Source organism: Balaenoptera acutorostrata, chromosome 8, assembly GCF_949987535.1.
Source record: "Balaenoptera acutorostrata chromosome 8, mBalAcu1.1, whole genome shotgun sequence".
Lineage (NCBI taxonomy): Eukaryota > Metazoa > Chordata > Mammalia > Artiodactyla > Balaenopteridae > Balaenoptera > Balaenoptera acutorostrata.
The window spans coordinates 66,594,882-66,610,563 of record NC_080071.1 but is presented as its reverse complement, the minus strand read 5'-3'; the positions used below and the strand labels follow the sequence as shown (position 1 = coordinate 66,610,563).

Genomic DNA, 15,682 nt, shown 5'->3' with positions numbered 1-15,682 from the left:
AATTATATAGAAGGCCTTTTAAAAATATCTTTCCAAGGCTGTCAGAATATCTTATGCAACAAGATTAAGTTACGGCTGGGTTCTTACAGTATTGCAGTATAGTTAATTAAACTAATACAAAACAGTATTCCAAGCTACAATGCGTCAAAGTTAAAGGTTTTTATATCATCTGTCTTCCTACATTTCAACATAGCAAAATATACAGTTTTAGTTTTAGCATTTTTCAGAAATAAGTAGTACAGGATGACCAAAAATATCACTAAAGCTTGCTCTACACTTTTATTCTTAGTTTTGAGCTTCAACATATCACTAATACATATGATCCTAATCTTGTACATTTACCATTAACAAAACCCGCATCAAATGTCGATCATGAAGTGCTTACGTAGGGCAGCAGACACCACTATGGCCTCCTTAATATCCAATCCCACCTTGTTCCTTGCTAACAGAACTCCAATTTTGTTTGAGGCAGCAATGTGTAGAGTCCCAGGAAATGAATCATGATTTATTTAAGCCAACCAGGACAATGCTGCTTACCACTTTCTCAGTCTCCTTTGCAGGAAAGGGTGGCCATGAGACTCACTTCTAACCAATGAGATTGAAGGGGGAAGGGAATTTCCCAATAAAAGAGAACAGTTGCAGCTTGTACCTCCCTTCCTTCTGCCTCAAGTGCAGAGATTAAGTGGGACATTTTTGACCATGAGTAAAACTGAAGAGAATCAAAGAGAAACTACCCCTATATTGTCATGACAATGCTGAGTAGCTGAACCAATGCTAGCAACTGTCTATCTGCAGTTGCTATCTTAGAAAAATAAACTGTCATTCAAGACCCAATAGTCACTTGAGTTTTCTGCTACCTGTAGTGAATATTCCTAACTGACAAAGTCAAAGAGATCCAAGTTCAAATCCCAGCTCCCCATTACTTGTGTAACCTTCAGCAAATTGCATTATCTAAGTCTTAACTTACTTTCTGAAAAATGGAGATATGTCAAGTAACTCTTATGGGGTTATTATGGGAATTAAAGGAGACAATACATGAAAAGTTCTTTTCACAATGCCAACAATGCTGCAAAAACAAACAAGCAAAAACTGCTGTTATATTTCTTCAGTTATATGCTTTAAACTGAAAGCTCTAGCCAGGAAGGCAGATTCTCCTTCTTTTTGCATAGACCTATGAGTTTCTAGGAGTTTCAAATTCAATAAACTTAAGGTAAGAATCAAAGAAAAGTGAAATATGTACAAAACAAGATATACAAAAAATTTTACATCCATACTGTATTTCAAAGACCAGAAGTAATATATCCTTGCCAGATGGCATTTCTTATTTAATGTGTTTTCTTCTTCAAACCACAATTACAAACAAAACTAGGAATTACTTCTCTATTTGTAATCTTACTTGGTTGTGGTTCTACTTCTGCTGTACGGTTTGTCTGTCCTCCACTGATCTCAGGTAATCTAATAGGGCTGCTACTCTTTGGTCTGCTGTCTAAAGTGCTAAAATGAAAAACAAAAGAAAAGTTGGTTTTATATGATTCAGACACAAAATAGCAAGTACTCTAATTCCTGTATTAATCTACCCCCCACCTAACCCCACCCGCAATATCAGAAATCTGATTCATAATTTATATAAACACAGGTTAGCATAGAAGAAAAAGGCTTGAAATATCTTCTGGGCTTAAGAAAAAGCAAACTGTAAAGCTATAAAAGCGTATGGAAAAATATATGAATGTATAGGCTCTTATAATATTTTTCACAAGTCTATCAGAGCTATATTAGCATCCATAAGTCCAACAATTATGACAATTTCTGTCTCAAATGTCTAAAATACTGAACACACTTAAAAGAACTGGTTTGGTGGGGGGCTGTTTTATTTTTTAACTGTTAAGATCTTTAATTATTATGGAAAATTCATAAATACTTTAAATTACAAAATCAAGCAGTAGTTTACTAATTTCAAAGTTACTATTTTTTAAATGAAAACGATAAAGAGAACTTAAAATGTTAAAAGTTTAAATCTGGGGCTTCCCTGGTGGCGCAGTGGTTGAGAATCTGCCTGCCAATGCAGGGGACACGGGTTCGAGCCCTGGTCTGGGAAGATCCCACATGCCGTGTAGCAACTGGGCCCGTGAGCCACAACTGCTGAGCCTGCGCGTCTGGAGCCTGTGCCCCGCAACGGGAGGAGCCGCGATAGTGAGAGGCCCGCGCACCGCGATGAAGAGTGGCCCCCGCTTGCCGCAGCTGGAGAAAGCCCTCGCACAGAAACAAAGACCCAACATAGCCAAAAAATAAATAAATAAATAAATAAAGTGAAATTCTTTAAAAAAAAAAAAAGTTTAAATCTGCAATACACAATAAACTTCTATGACAAATTATCAGAAAACTGTATCCTAAGAGACTTCTTAAGGTCTTTTGCTATACCTGAATTTTGTTCTATCAACTATTGGCTAAAGGATGAGTGCCACTGACTATATTCTAGAAACTTTTATATTGACAATAAGCTAAAATAAAATTGGAGTAGGAGCACCTAGAAAATGATGACGTAGCTCAATGAAAATAGATTTTACTCAATAGCAAATCACCTGTTTGTTGGAAACCCTTCTTCAGCACTGTTCCGCAGAGTCACTTTGGACAATTCCTCTAAGGCATTCCGGTATTCTTTACAACTTAGGGTAGAAATAGGTTGAAAAATGTTAAACATATGGTCTTCTTTTAAAGTAAATCATATGCTTTAGAATAAGCTTTGCATTGTAGAAACACAATCATTGTAAGCATCCATAATTAAACAAACACGAGTTAACTAACAAAAGTTATCAAGTACAAGCTTCATGAAGAAGGTCAATGTCTTCACAAAAAATAATACAAAATACGACCCAACACACCAACCAGGCTCAATATCCTAAACTATGATTGTCAAGGCCTCCACACTAACATTTAGATCAAATGCCTTCAGGGGTTGAACAACTAACTGAAAAGCATGAAACTTCACCATTTAGTATAACAGAGAGGAAAGGAACTTAAGAGTACTTTTCAACTTAAAGGTACTGAACTTTAAGAAAAAGCATATTTTTTTAGTTTGCATTGGCCAAAAAAATCCAACTCTTGGACTAGCAGTCTGGAAGGCCTGATTTAGATAAATCAGATGTTAGGGAACAAGGGAAGCATCTTAGCATGTATTATTTTTCCAAAACATTAGAAAAAGGTGAACTCAACTAGAAAACTTGCTTCCTCATAGTACAAAATATATGTTTTTCTTGGTTGACTTTCTTGCCTTTCTTATCTATTAATGTAGTATGTCTAACCAATAAAAGGAGAAGCAAATACTATCTTCATAAACGTCAAAAGGCAAAGATAAAAAATTTATCATATGGAATCTTCTAAAGGAAAAAAATTCCTCATTATCCAAATAGTAACTCTAAACTACATAAATGCTGAAGCCTATAAATCTATCTTGCTTATCCCTGTATACCCAGTACCTAGTATACCACACATTGCAGACATTCAAATATTTGTTGATAAATGGACAACTTGTAACCAATATTAAAAATAAAATTTTAATTTCAATGTCTTCCAAGAGGAAAAAAAATGTTTTTTATTAACCATCTTAGATTCTACTTAAACTAGGTTCTACCACTGCCAAGATACCATTAAGATTAAAAAGCTTTGTTCTTTTAGACATGATATATAAATATTTTTAATGAGGGGTCCTTCTTTAAGATACATGATAACTGTGGGCATGTAAATGGGTTAAGGCATAAGAACAGCATTACTCTAAGTAAGGAAACTTTACCTGCTATGTGTGGGAAGCAGGAAGGAAATGAATGAAGAATACAAAAAAGACATTCAGATGATATAAGGCAGGTATGTTCCAAGTATTATGCCAATAAATAAAGCAAAGGAAAGGATACAATGGATACATATTATAATACAGAGAATGGTTAAAGGATATAAGGATTAGTAAATAACTTGCCTAGTTAATTTAATTATTAGAAGCTTAAGAATCATCCTGTTATTATTTGGGTAAAGAGTACATTATCAGATACAAAAAGAATAAGCTGTCACACCCAAAGAATATATTCTTTTACTTATCTTTAATATTTTACATTTACTTGTATTTTGCTCTACTCTATGTAACAGAACTCAAAATACAGCAATTAATAAATACACATAAAATATAAAGATATAACCATAGGTGAAAAAGCCCCATGAATAATACCTGAGAGCAAAAGCAATGATGGAGCTGGGCTCCTTCTCACAGACTGCAATGGGCACTCGTTCATGTTCATACATTAAGTAGTGTTTATCTGGATCACTGTTCAAAATTTTTAAATACATAAATCAGAACAAAATTAGCAGAAAATCACACATACAAACCATTAGCACTATTACAAGTAAATCTCAGGACAATTTTAAGTTAACTAAATAATGTACAATTACAAGAATATAATTAAGCCAAAAATGTATGCAGAACTTGAACAAACAGCCAAGGAAAATACATCAACAGAAAGTTTTTGAAGACAATTGAAAATTATCAGAATTGTTTTTCAAATCAGAGGGTTCTGGAATCATCACTCCAAACAAAGCTTTCCACACTGGCAGTGTAGAAAGCCAGCCTATGTTTTTCCCCACTCTGAGTGAGTCCAGTACAAACAAGATCACACGAAAACTTGTATAGCCATTGCAATTCATCATCACTATTAAAAAAGCATCACGTCCCAGTAAACTACTGGGTCAGTAATAACCCCATATACAATCAGCAATATGTTTTTATGATTATGAGATCAATAGATATAGCAGTATATCTTAATAATATATATATAAGCAATTCTTTTCAGAATCAGTACTCTTAAGCATTAAGTAATGTTAGTTAATGCTTTTTTAATCCACTCATTTACTATATAATGATTACATGTTCTACAAATCATATTATACCAAAAGACATCTCTTTTACTATGATGAAGTATAATTTTGGATTGAGAAATACATATATACAGTTAAATAAACATATTTAAATATGTAGAGAGTATATCTATAGAGAGATTTTTTAAATGAAGTAAAAATAAAACCACCCAACAGCCACTGGCTTTTATAATACTTACAAAGGAAACGGAATAGGGTTATAGCTGTTTCCTGGAAGCAAATTTGCAAAGATGGCTTTCATGGTTGATTTTTCCTTCACCTGGCTGTCTGCGGATCCCAGCAAATGTCCATCAAATACATCTAGAATGAAAAATATTCTATTTATACGTTAATATTCAGAAAGAGTAAAAGAAAGTATAAAGAGTCAACTATATTTCATTTCCTTTTTGGAACACAGACATGTGCACACCATAATTACCAATTATGGTGTAAAATTTTTGATCTAGGAATAATGACTATCAAACAGGAAGCAACAGTGAAGCAGACATAGCACTGACCCCAAGTGGCTCGTTTTTTTTTTTACATTTCAACATGTTTGAAGTTGAGATCATCCTGCAACCGATGGCCTCTTACCGTCACAGGGCCAGGCGGCAGCCATGGCGTAATTACTGGCCGAGCATGCGTGAACTCAGTCACAGCTGTTCCTGTTGCCACTTCAACTCAGTTATGCGCACTGTGGCTATTACATCTGAGTTTAACTGCAATTTAAAAGTTATTTTTAAAGTTTACGCTACAATTAAGTAGTTGGTGCTTAAACAGAAAGCAAGGAAAGCAAGAAAAAAGGTATAAATTTGTTATTAGTGAAACAAATATTTGTTGTTAGACAAATGGCTGCAATTTCTCTTTCTTTCTTACAAGGCAAAAATCATGTGCTTTAATGAGACTTAAGAAAGTAATAGCCCCAGAAAGTAGATGAAGTTGAATAACATTTTGTTACTGAGATATTTACATGTCAAGCAGTGCAATTGAAGAAGGGATATGGTAAAAAGCTACATCTAAAAGAGCCCTTTCAATAGTAAAAACTTTAAATCCTAAGGGCTAAGAAAGCACTGTGTCACAGCACTTAGCGTGTTTGTCTATACTGGATGAAGTGCAGTAAAAGTGACTTGACCTGTACCTTCGGAACTGCTGGCGGTATCAAGTTCTGGAGGCCCTCCCACGGCCTGCTCAGGCACGCCTTCGGGAGGAGTGGGCAGCTGGAGGTGGGGGGAATTGGTGGAGCTCTGACTGGACAGGGTAGCTAAGAAGCGGTCCTCTAAAGAAAAACAGAGTGCAAATGAGTCACTTTAAAACATTATGTCCATTTCTATCTAACAGCAATGTTTTTAAAATGCCAGCTCCTATTTCTACTTCATAAACCAAAGAATTTTAGCTTCTTAAAAGTTACGTAGGCCATTTCAGTGCATATTTTAGAAATGGATACAAAAATCCAGACAGGTTATATGACTTGACCCCAATCAGATCTTAGTGACAGCACTGTGACTGGCAACCAATTCCGGCTCCTATGCCATATTCTTTGCACTATACCATAATGCCTACCTAAATATTAGTTCATTCAATTTAATAGAGAATGCAATTATGACACTACTGGGGGAAAAAAATCACATGCTTATTCTCAGGAGGGAAATTCACTTACTTATGATAGAAAAATGCCAAGAATTCTGAGTTGAGTTCTTGTTCTACAAAGATAGTCTAAGTAAATTTCCCTACCAATTTTCTAGGATAGCACCTAGAAAAGTTACTCTATGAAATACTGAGGAAAAATTAAGTCTGGAAAAGATTTTAGTGATATAAAAATATAAATTAAACTTTATAAGATTTTTTTCCATGAAACCTGGCAGTTGACTTCATAACAGTCAAGACAGAAATTCAGTTTCCTTTTGTATTTTTGTTCTTTCCCTAAAAGCAGTCTACTCTATTTATCATGTACTTCTATAGCCTAACTTACCTTATGCAATGTACTTTATGATAATCTTAAACTTAGAGTGCTACAAACGTTTTACAGGAAGGAAAAAAAAAAAGTCTATGTCCAATTGCATCAGAAAAAAATTCTCAATATTTAGTAGTTAAAAACAACGTATAGACTAAGAAATGTCTTAAATTCAATGGCAGGTGATCACCAGACTCAAGGACCAACCTTTCTCCCCATTCTGAAGTCCTGGAGAAGCATTCCGTGGAGATGCATCCATTGCGCTTATCTGTCGAGAACAAAATACTCTGTTCTTAAGGAGACATTAAATTTAAAATTTTTAATTTAAAAAAAAATTTTTTTAACCCAGTGAATCTTAACCATTTTGGCCTCAAGACCCTTTCAACCTCTTAAGAATTATTAAGACACTCAGATAGCTTTTGTTTATGTGGGTTATATCGTCCAATTTTTCCTTATTAGAAAATTGAAACTGAAAAAGTTATAGAACATGCATTTATTAATTCATTTAAAAATAACAATAATAAGCCCATTACATATTAACATAAAAAACATATTTTAATTAAAAATAGATTTTTAAAAAAAAACTGTTAAGAGTGGCAGTGTTTTATACTTCTACAAATACTTTAATGCCTAGCTTAATAGAAGACAGTTAAATTCCTCTCTGACTTCTGCATTTAACCTGTTGAGCTATATTATTATGATGGAAGTATATAAAGAAAATCTAGCCTCACACAGATATACAGTTGAAAAAGGGAAGGCTTCCCTGGTGGCGCAGTGGTTAAGAATCCTCCTGCCAATGCAGGGGACACGGGTTCGACCCCTGGTCCAGGAAGATCCCACATGCTGTGGAGCAACTAAGCCCATGAGCCACAACTACTGAGCCCGTGTGACACAACTACTGAAGCCCGCACGCCCAAAGCCCATGCTCTGCAACAGGAGAGGCCACAGCAATGAGAAGCCCGTGCACCGCAGCAAAGAGTAGCCCCTGCTCGCCACAACTAGAGAAAGCCCGTGCGCAGCAATGAAGACCCAACACAGCCGTAAATTAATTAATTAATTAAAAAAGAAAAAGAGAAACCTTGTGGAGCCCTTAAAAAGGGTCTTGGACCCCCCCAGGATCCTTGAACCATACACTTTGAGAATGTTCACTGTTGAACAGTATGAACTGTTCAATGTTCATACACTGTTCTAAACAGTGGCTCACAAACCCATTAAAGCATCTAGGAACTACTTATGATTATCCATTAAGCCTAGTAATCTTTGATTACCCACTGGACTTTCACAAGTCCCATTATCCATAGATAAGACACATTTTAAATGACTATCAGCCCTGTGTACAATTTCATTACAAAGTCATTTCTTAGATTGCTACTTAAAATGTTCTTTGATTTGTTCACCATACCAGAGAGACCTCCCTGGGCACCCTATATAAAATAACTCAGCATCACCTACTCCCCTAGCAATACTCTCCATTTCTCTTAATTTTTTCTTCATAGCCTTGTTTCCATTTGTTTTTTAAATGTTTATTGGTTCATCTGTTTATTGTCAGTCTCATTAGACAAACGCTCCATAGGGACAATAACTATGGCCTTCATTCACAAACGTGAATTCCTTGCACTCAGAACAGTGCCTAAAAGCACTCAAGAACTATTTATCAAATGAATGAATACAAAGGCAGTGCTACAGATTGTCAAATCAACTTTCCATCTTTCAGAAAGATAAATGATTATCTACTGACTGATTCTGTATTTTCAATTCTATGTCTCAATATTATAATGAGAGGTCTTACACCACTAGCTTCACTGTTTCATCAGTAGGCAAACAGAAAGGCCACTAGCAGTTTGTGATAGCCATTAATTGTCCTAAACTACTTGGCAAATACTAATAAATCATCTTCAGTAATTCTTATTCTTACTCTCACCTAAACTTTAAGGAAAAGTGATTCCTGCACAGTTATTTATGAGACAAAAAGGAGGAATTCAGTTACACAGTGTTACTAAATAACACAAAGATCCAAGGCACTTGAACCCATCATTCCATGAAAAACCTCTGCAACAGATACTACACACTTGTACAAAAAGATATTCTCTCAAAAGCCCTCATGATAACAGAATATTAAGCCCTTATAATATACTGACAGTAATTCATCTGTTCATGGTTAACATGGTAAGTAGAATTCTGTGATGGCCCCCAAGAACTCCGCCCCCTGGCATACACACACACACAGTTATTCAATCAAACATTAATCCAGACACTGTTGTGAAGGGATTTTACCATGTATGTAAGGTCCCAAATCAGTTAACCTTAAACTACGGAGATTAACCAGGTAGGCCTGACCTAATCACATGTGTCCTTTAAATCTGTGTCTAGAGGTCAGACACAGCAGAAGAATTCAGAGATGTGAAACATGAAAAGGATTCAATCCACTGCTTTGAAGATGGCTTTGAAGATGAACAGAGCCACATGCAAGGAATCAGGCAGCCTCTAGGAGTTGAGAATCGCCTCTAGTCAACTGCCAGCAACAAATGGGGGACCTCAGTCCTATAACCACTAGGAATTGAACTCTGCCAACAACCCAGATGAGCTTGGAAGAAGATCCTGAGCCTCAGGTAATGGCCCTGGCCAAAACCTTCATCTCAGGTCTGTGAGCAGAGAACCCAGCCGCACTGTGCCAGAGTCCTGACACACTGTGAGATAATAAATTTATGTTTTAGGTCACTAAGTTTGGGGTAATGTGCTGTGCAGCAAGAGAAAACTAATACAGTTAGGAAAGGTTAATTAAATCAACATGTAGAACTAACCTGGTGCAGACCCCTTAAGAAAAGCTTCTCACTTAAGCACAGAGATAAGAACACCCAAAACTCATAGTAAAGTAAATTAGGACTCTATTATACACTCAGCACATCCACACCTTCTCCTTTATAGCACTTACTGCCTCTGTGATACTATCCTCAGTGATGCCAGTAGACAGTAGCTTTTGATAAATGTTTCCAATAAATGAATTATAATGTATTTTATTTCAGGCTAAGATAAAAAAAATTAATCCAGGTCACACCACCAAGAAACCTCATAATTTCAAAATGAAAAACTCCTACTATTATTAATAAAGTATATATTAAGCTACCACTTTATTTTTTTTTTGGCTGCGTTGGGTCTTCGCTGCTGCACGTGGGCTTTTCTAGTTGCGACGAGCGGGGGCTACTCTTCGTTGTGGTGCGTGGGCTTCTCATTGCGGTGGCTTCTCTTGTTGTGGAGCACGGGCTATAGGTGTGTGGGCTTCAGTAGTTGTGGCTCGCGGGCTCTAGAGCACAGGCTCAGTAGTTGTGGCACACGGGCTTAGTTGTTCCGTGGCATGTGGGATCTTCCCAGACCAGGGATCGAACCCATGTCCCCTGCGTTGGCAGGTGGATTCTTAACTACTGCACCACCAGGGAAGTCCTTAAACTACCACTTCTAAGTGTCGTAACAGAAATTAATTATATCTATACCAATATATATATATAGGCCCAAAGACAAAACTACATTTCATTACCTTGCTTTCTTCCCCTTGCCTCAGTCTTCCAGGACTTGGAGGAACTAAAGGCCGCTTTCTACCCTTCTCTTGCTGGAAAAGGTCCTGCAACCTATAGTTAATGAAAAAAAAGGAAAAGAGAAAAGAAGAATACGATTTTCCTTCTAATATCCTGAATAATGTTTACACATATTCTCCTTATAACTTTGAAACCACAAGAATTAGATTTTCCTATTTCGAATGCAATAGATTTTAAAACTATACATAACTAAGACTAAATTTTTGTTTTCTAATCAATTAATCACTTGTTACTGATATGACTATAGTTATAAAAGAATAGCAAGTTATAATGAGACAATACAACATAACGTAAAAAATACGGGTGTTAAAGACCAACAGGCCTGGGCTCAAAGCCGAGCTCTGACAATTAACAGCTATATAACTTGGGTAAATCCCTTAGTCTCGTAGAGCCACAGTTTCCTCTGTAAAATGGAATCAGTATATATACACTGTAGGACTCAAAATCAAATAAAAGAGTGCATGTCCATCTACTGCCTTACTTAGTGCCTAGCATGATCCAAGTGCTCAATGAATAAATGCTATAATAATCTAACTGAACTTTTCAATAAGCATTAAAGGGAAATATTTCCCCAAATAAATATTTAAATAAAGGTACAAGATACACAAAATAATAGAGTTGAAAGTCATGGCCTGAAACCCAATAATCACTCCATGACATACTAATACAGATAAATTAGATTCAGTAAGCACACACACTGTATTTGAAACAGCAATGAAGGCTATTCTCATCTTTGTTTTTTTTTATCTTCACAACCTACACTTTAAAGGATGAAAGAGGTGGAGGGTGGTAGTGGCAATAAAAATAAAGCTCCTACAACTTGAGAGTAAAAGGAAACAACCAAATTAATAAGGACATTTACATCAAAAACATGATAGCAGAGCAAATTTTGCAATAATATAAAGGAAACACCAGACTGCAAAGTCACACCTGTTATTCCAAGCCTGCAGCACTTCGCAGAGGCTTTGTTTCTTGGCGATGAGTGACTCGAAGACCGACTGCAGTTGCTGAGGGGTCTCCACAGAGGAAGACAGGAGCCGTGCTTGCATCTTCTCAGTCCAGCTCTTGAACTCGCTTTCTTCCATCTATGAGAAACAGAAAGCACTCCAGCAATCTGAGACACACCCCAAAAGGAACCTCTAACAAGTTCACAGCTAACATTTGGGTTTCTGTCAGAAAAATGAATTACCTCTTTTTGTGCAAAGATATCTTCCATTTTCTCCTCTCTTGTTTTGCTAAATGTATCAGTTTTCAAAGATGCGAGTCTTTCATCCACAGCAAGATATACCTGTGAAACTCTAACAATATAAACATAAACAATATTAAACACTTTAGAAAAGTCAGAATCAAATTGTCTAATCTCACACAAGTAGAAAAAAGATATACACACAAAACTTTAACTAGGTCTTATCTAATTAAGAATCACATACAATCTTGCAGAACAAAAAAGGATGTATATCAAAATTTTAATAGTTGTTATGCCTGAGAGCGTTTGACTTCTTTGTTAATACTTCTGTGAACTGTCTACACTTTTCCTTTTTTACATCAGGCATATATAACATACAATTAGAAAAATAGGTTATTTTTGTTTTCAAAGAAAGCTAAATGAACAAACATGATATTTAAAATAGTTTAGATTTCAGGCAGTACTAAACAAAAACAGATGATCAAAGAAAGTAAAACTTACTTTTGAAAGAAGTCCTTCAGATCCTGAAGAAGGGACACTTTTAGTGGGACCTGACGTTTAATGAATATTTTGGGAAGTGGAACACACACTTCAAGAAGCCGAATGGGAGAATAACTGAGAGGAAAAAATACAAGTAATAGTAGAAAAGTGAAAAATATTTTAATATTTTGAGTAGAGGTATATCATGACAGCCAACTAAGTCCTATGAGGTGCAAGAGATCATAAAGTTTCTATGAAATGGCATTTTTAAAACAATCAAAAATATTGAAGGCAACTTTCAGCCATTACAAATATCCTCCCCAGTTTTAAAAAGATTTTGTTTTATTTTTCCCTTGCATTGTGATGTCATCATTTATCCCCCAAGGCCATTCTCATGTGCTTTAAAAACAAATGACTGGGATATAAACCTCCATGAATGAGGAGAGGGACTCCTTCCTACAATTAGCTTAGACACAGGTATTCACTACCTTCTCAGTTCCCAAGGATTCTTTGTGAGTTTCCTTTCCACCTGAAGTTCATGATGTCTAGTAAATGCTATATCCCACCTAGGCCCTAGGTTCATGGTTAATAGCTCTTGCTTAAAAAAGGAAATAGGGTTCAATTACAAGTACTTCCTATTTGTGTGCCTATTTGTGCCTATTATGTGTCAGATGCTGTTTTAGGTGCTGAGATACAGCATGGAGTAAGGGCCAAAATTCTTGCTCTCGTGATTCAGGAATAATAAGACTTCGGCGATAAACAAAAACAAATACTTAAAACATATCTTACGCCAGATAGTAGGTGCTACAGGGCAAAATAAAGCAGGAAAGGGAAGCAAGGAGTGCCAGGGGTGAGAGGGAGTCAGGGAAGGTGAAATCTGAACAAAGACCTGCAGGAAATAAGGAAAAGTAGGCAGATACCTGGGAGCAGGCAGCTCAGAGACGGAAGATCAAGTGCAGGGCTCCCAGGTAGGAGCCTATCTGACATAGCTGAGGTCCAGCCAGGAGGCCAGTGAGGCTGAAGTACGGTGAGCAAGGCGGGAGTAGTAGGGGGTGAGAAGCCAGAGCATGTAGGGGCTCACAGGCCCGTAAATGGACTCTGGCCTTCACTCAGGGTGAAACAGACACCCACTGGAGGCTCTAGAGCACATGAGTGGCCTGAGTTGATTTTCATATAACAGGACCACTCTGACTGCTGTGTTGAGAACAGGCTGCAGCGGGTAAGGCCAAAAGGAAACTGATTGAGGTTAGTGCCATAATCTAGTAAAAGACAACAGAGGTTCAGTCCAGAGTGGTAGTGGTGAAGGTGGTGAGACACGTTCTGGGTATATTCTGAAGGCAGAGCCCGAAGGCTTTCTCAAATCATTTAAAAACAAGTGTAAATACCCATTCTTTGAACTAGTGATTTTAGCTCTATCCGGAATATCCGATTACCCTTATGCTAAGTAATGTCTTAGCAAAAATTCTGATAAGCTCTCAGATGGAAAACCAATGGTTAAGAGTAATACCTGCAGTAGCAAGAATCATGGATCATGACTTGCTAGCTCTATTTGTCAGCTATAAGCTCTCTAAGTTAGGGTGATAATAATACATATTTCTTACAGGATTCAATAAAATAGTAACACTGAAAGCTCTTCACAGAGTATGGCCCTCTGCCTTTGCAAGAGTGGGAATGGGGAACAACACACACCGAAAATTAATTCAATCTAGTAATACTGGAAATGTTACAAAGCCTTCCAGGGAGTATGTGATTGTGACAAGGTCACTCAGACTTCTTACCTGAAAGATGCCACCATCTGATTATAGGAGAAATACTGGTGATAATCATGGTGGATGGAGTGACCACACGGCTCAGCATTGGCTCTACGGGTGTACTGGTGCCCATAAAACCTAAGTTCAAGGTATTTTGCAAATGACATGGACCAGGACTCATTGGAAAGAGCAACAACTGGTGTTACCTGAAATTCAGCATAAATTGTTATTTAATCACATATTGAGGAATCTCTTTTTTAAAAAACAATGTATTTTCTTCTCTAGTACAAATCTAGTATATTCTGACTGCAGAAAACTAGAAGAAGAAAAAAATGCTTCGAGGTGGGTGGAGTTAGGGATGGCTGGGGAAAACTGTCTTGCCAGTAATCCCACTACCACCATCAATATGCTAGTATGTTTGCTTTCTTTCTATACATGAACACATATATGCTTAGCTGGGATGTTTATAAATAAAAACTGTTCCCTATAATTAGCTTCATAACCTTTTTTTATTAGCAGTATATCATATTTTCCCACATAGAATATTCTTGTACAATTTAATTTTTAATGGCTGCAAAGTATCCCATAATATGGAATTATTTAACCAATCTCTATTGATGTGCATTTAAGACATTACAAGTTTTTCATTATTTTGATGAACGTCCCTTGTGTGTGTGTGTGTGTGTGTGTGTGTATACACTTATAAATATCCATAATTATTATTTCCTTGGAATAAATTAATGAAAGTGGAAATTGGTAGGTCAAAGGGCATGAACATTTATATGGTCTTTGATACTTTCTGCCACATTGGGTAAACCAGTACACCTGTTTCGGGAGACAATCTCCAACAGTATCTGAGAATATCAATTTCCCTACTTTCTTACCAATCTCAGGAATTATAAATCTTTGAAATGTAACTTCTTTAAAAAATAAATAAATAAAAACACATTCCACTTATTTTATTTATTTATATTTATTTATATTTCTTTGATTATTACTAATGAGTAAAATGTATTTGCACATGTCTACTGGCCATTTGTATTAAATTGCTTTGTCACACCCTTTGCCCATTTTTCTATTATCATGGCTTACAGAAATTTAATAGTAAGTACACTAATATTTGGTCATATATATTATAACTTTTTTGGACACCTAAAAGCTTTCATTTCTGTGTAACAAAAACTGTTTACCTTTTCCTTTCTACATAACCCCAAAGGCAGAAGTTTTTGTTTTAAAATAAAGTGCATACACCAAACATGCAAGATATAAAGATCGAATTTAAGTTATTCATTTAGTTCACTGGTCAATCTACAGAAGTTCACATATTCTACAACAAAATATTGCCAGCTGTCTAACAGCAACTAAAGGCCTAGAAGAACAAGTATAAAAAGACCAATCATTGCAAGAAATGATCTCATGGCTCTATGTTCCTACCGAAGAAGGCACTACCTTTGACTTTGCCCTCCTCAACCTCTGATACTGAAATAGGTTGCACTATTATTTTATCTATAATTCCCATATGTGCTTCCAAACATACACTCCAAAATAAGCCAATTAAGATAACAATGAAGTTAAATTTGGCATATGCTCAATGTAAACAATTTGAATAAAAAGTATATATTAAAAACATAATATTGGCACCAAATATTCCCTCCAGAGTTAGAAAAACACACAGAAGAAATAAAACACATGGTTCTTTCCTCAAGAATGTATATGAAAACCAGCAGAGATCAATTAAACATGGTCTCTCATCTGTATGTCTTAAGATAGAAATGTTGACATAGACTTAAACTTACCCAAACATTCTAGCATACTGTAATCACTGTAA

General features: G+C 36.1%; 1 protein-coding gene across 9 annotated transcripts in view; it reads right to left on the bottom strand.

Annotated features, from left to right (window-relative positions):
* PIKFYVE (phosphoinositide kinase, FYVE-type zinc finger containing) overlaps positions 1–15,682 on the bottom strand; it is a 77,075-nt gene that overhangs the window by 10,393 nt on the left and 51,000 nt on the right. For all 9 annotated transcript variants that reach the window (XM_057551386.1, XM_057551385.1, XM_057551384.1 and 6 more), the window contains 11 exons: positions 13,882–14,060; positions 12,125–12,238; positions 11,627–11,735; positions 11,368–11,522; positions 10,380–10,470; positions 7,055–7,115; positions 6,035–6,172; positions 5,097–5,217; positions 4,214–4,309; positions 2,580–2,663; positions 1,397–1,494 (listed from right to left, as the gene is read on the bottom strand). In XM_057551386.1, the coding sequence (XP_057407369.1) occupies positions 1,397–1,494; positions 2,580–2,663; positions 4,214–4,309; positions 5,097–5,217; positions 6,035–6,172; positions 7,055–7,115; positions 10,380–10,470; positions 11,368–11,522; positions 11,627–11,735; positions 12,125–12,238; positions 13,882–14,060 (1,246 nt within the window). The remainder of the gene's footprint in view (positions 1–1,396; positions 1,495–2,579; positions 2,664–4,213; positions 4,310–5,096; positions 5,218–6,034; positions 6,173–7,054; positions 7,116–10,379; positions 10,471–11,367; positions 11,523–11,626; positions 11,736–12,124; positions 12,239–13,881; positions 14,061–15,682) is intronic.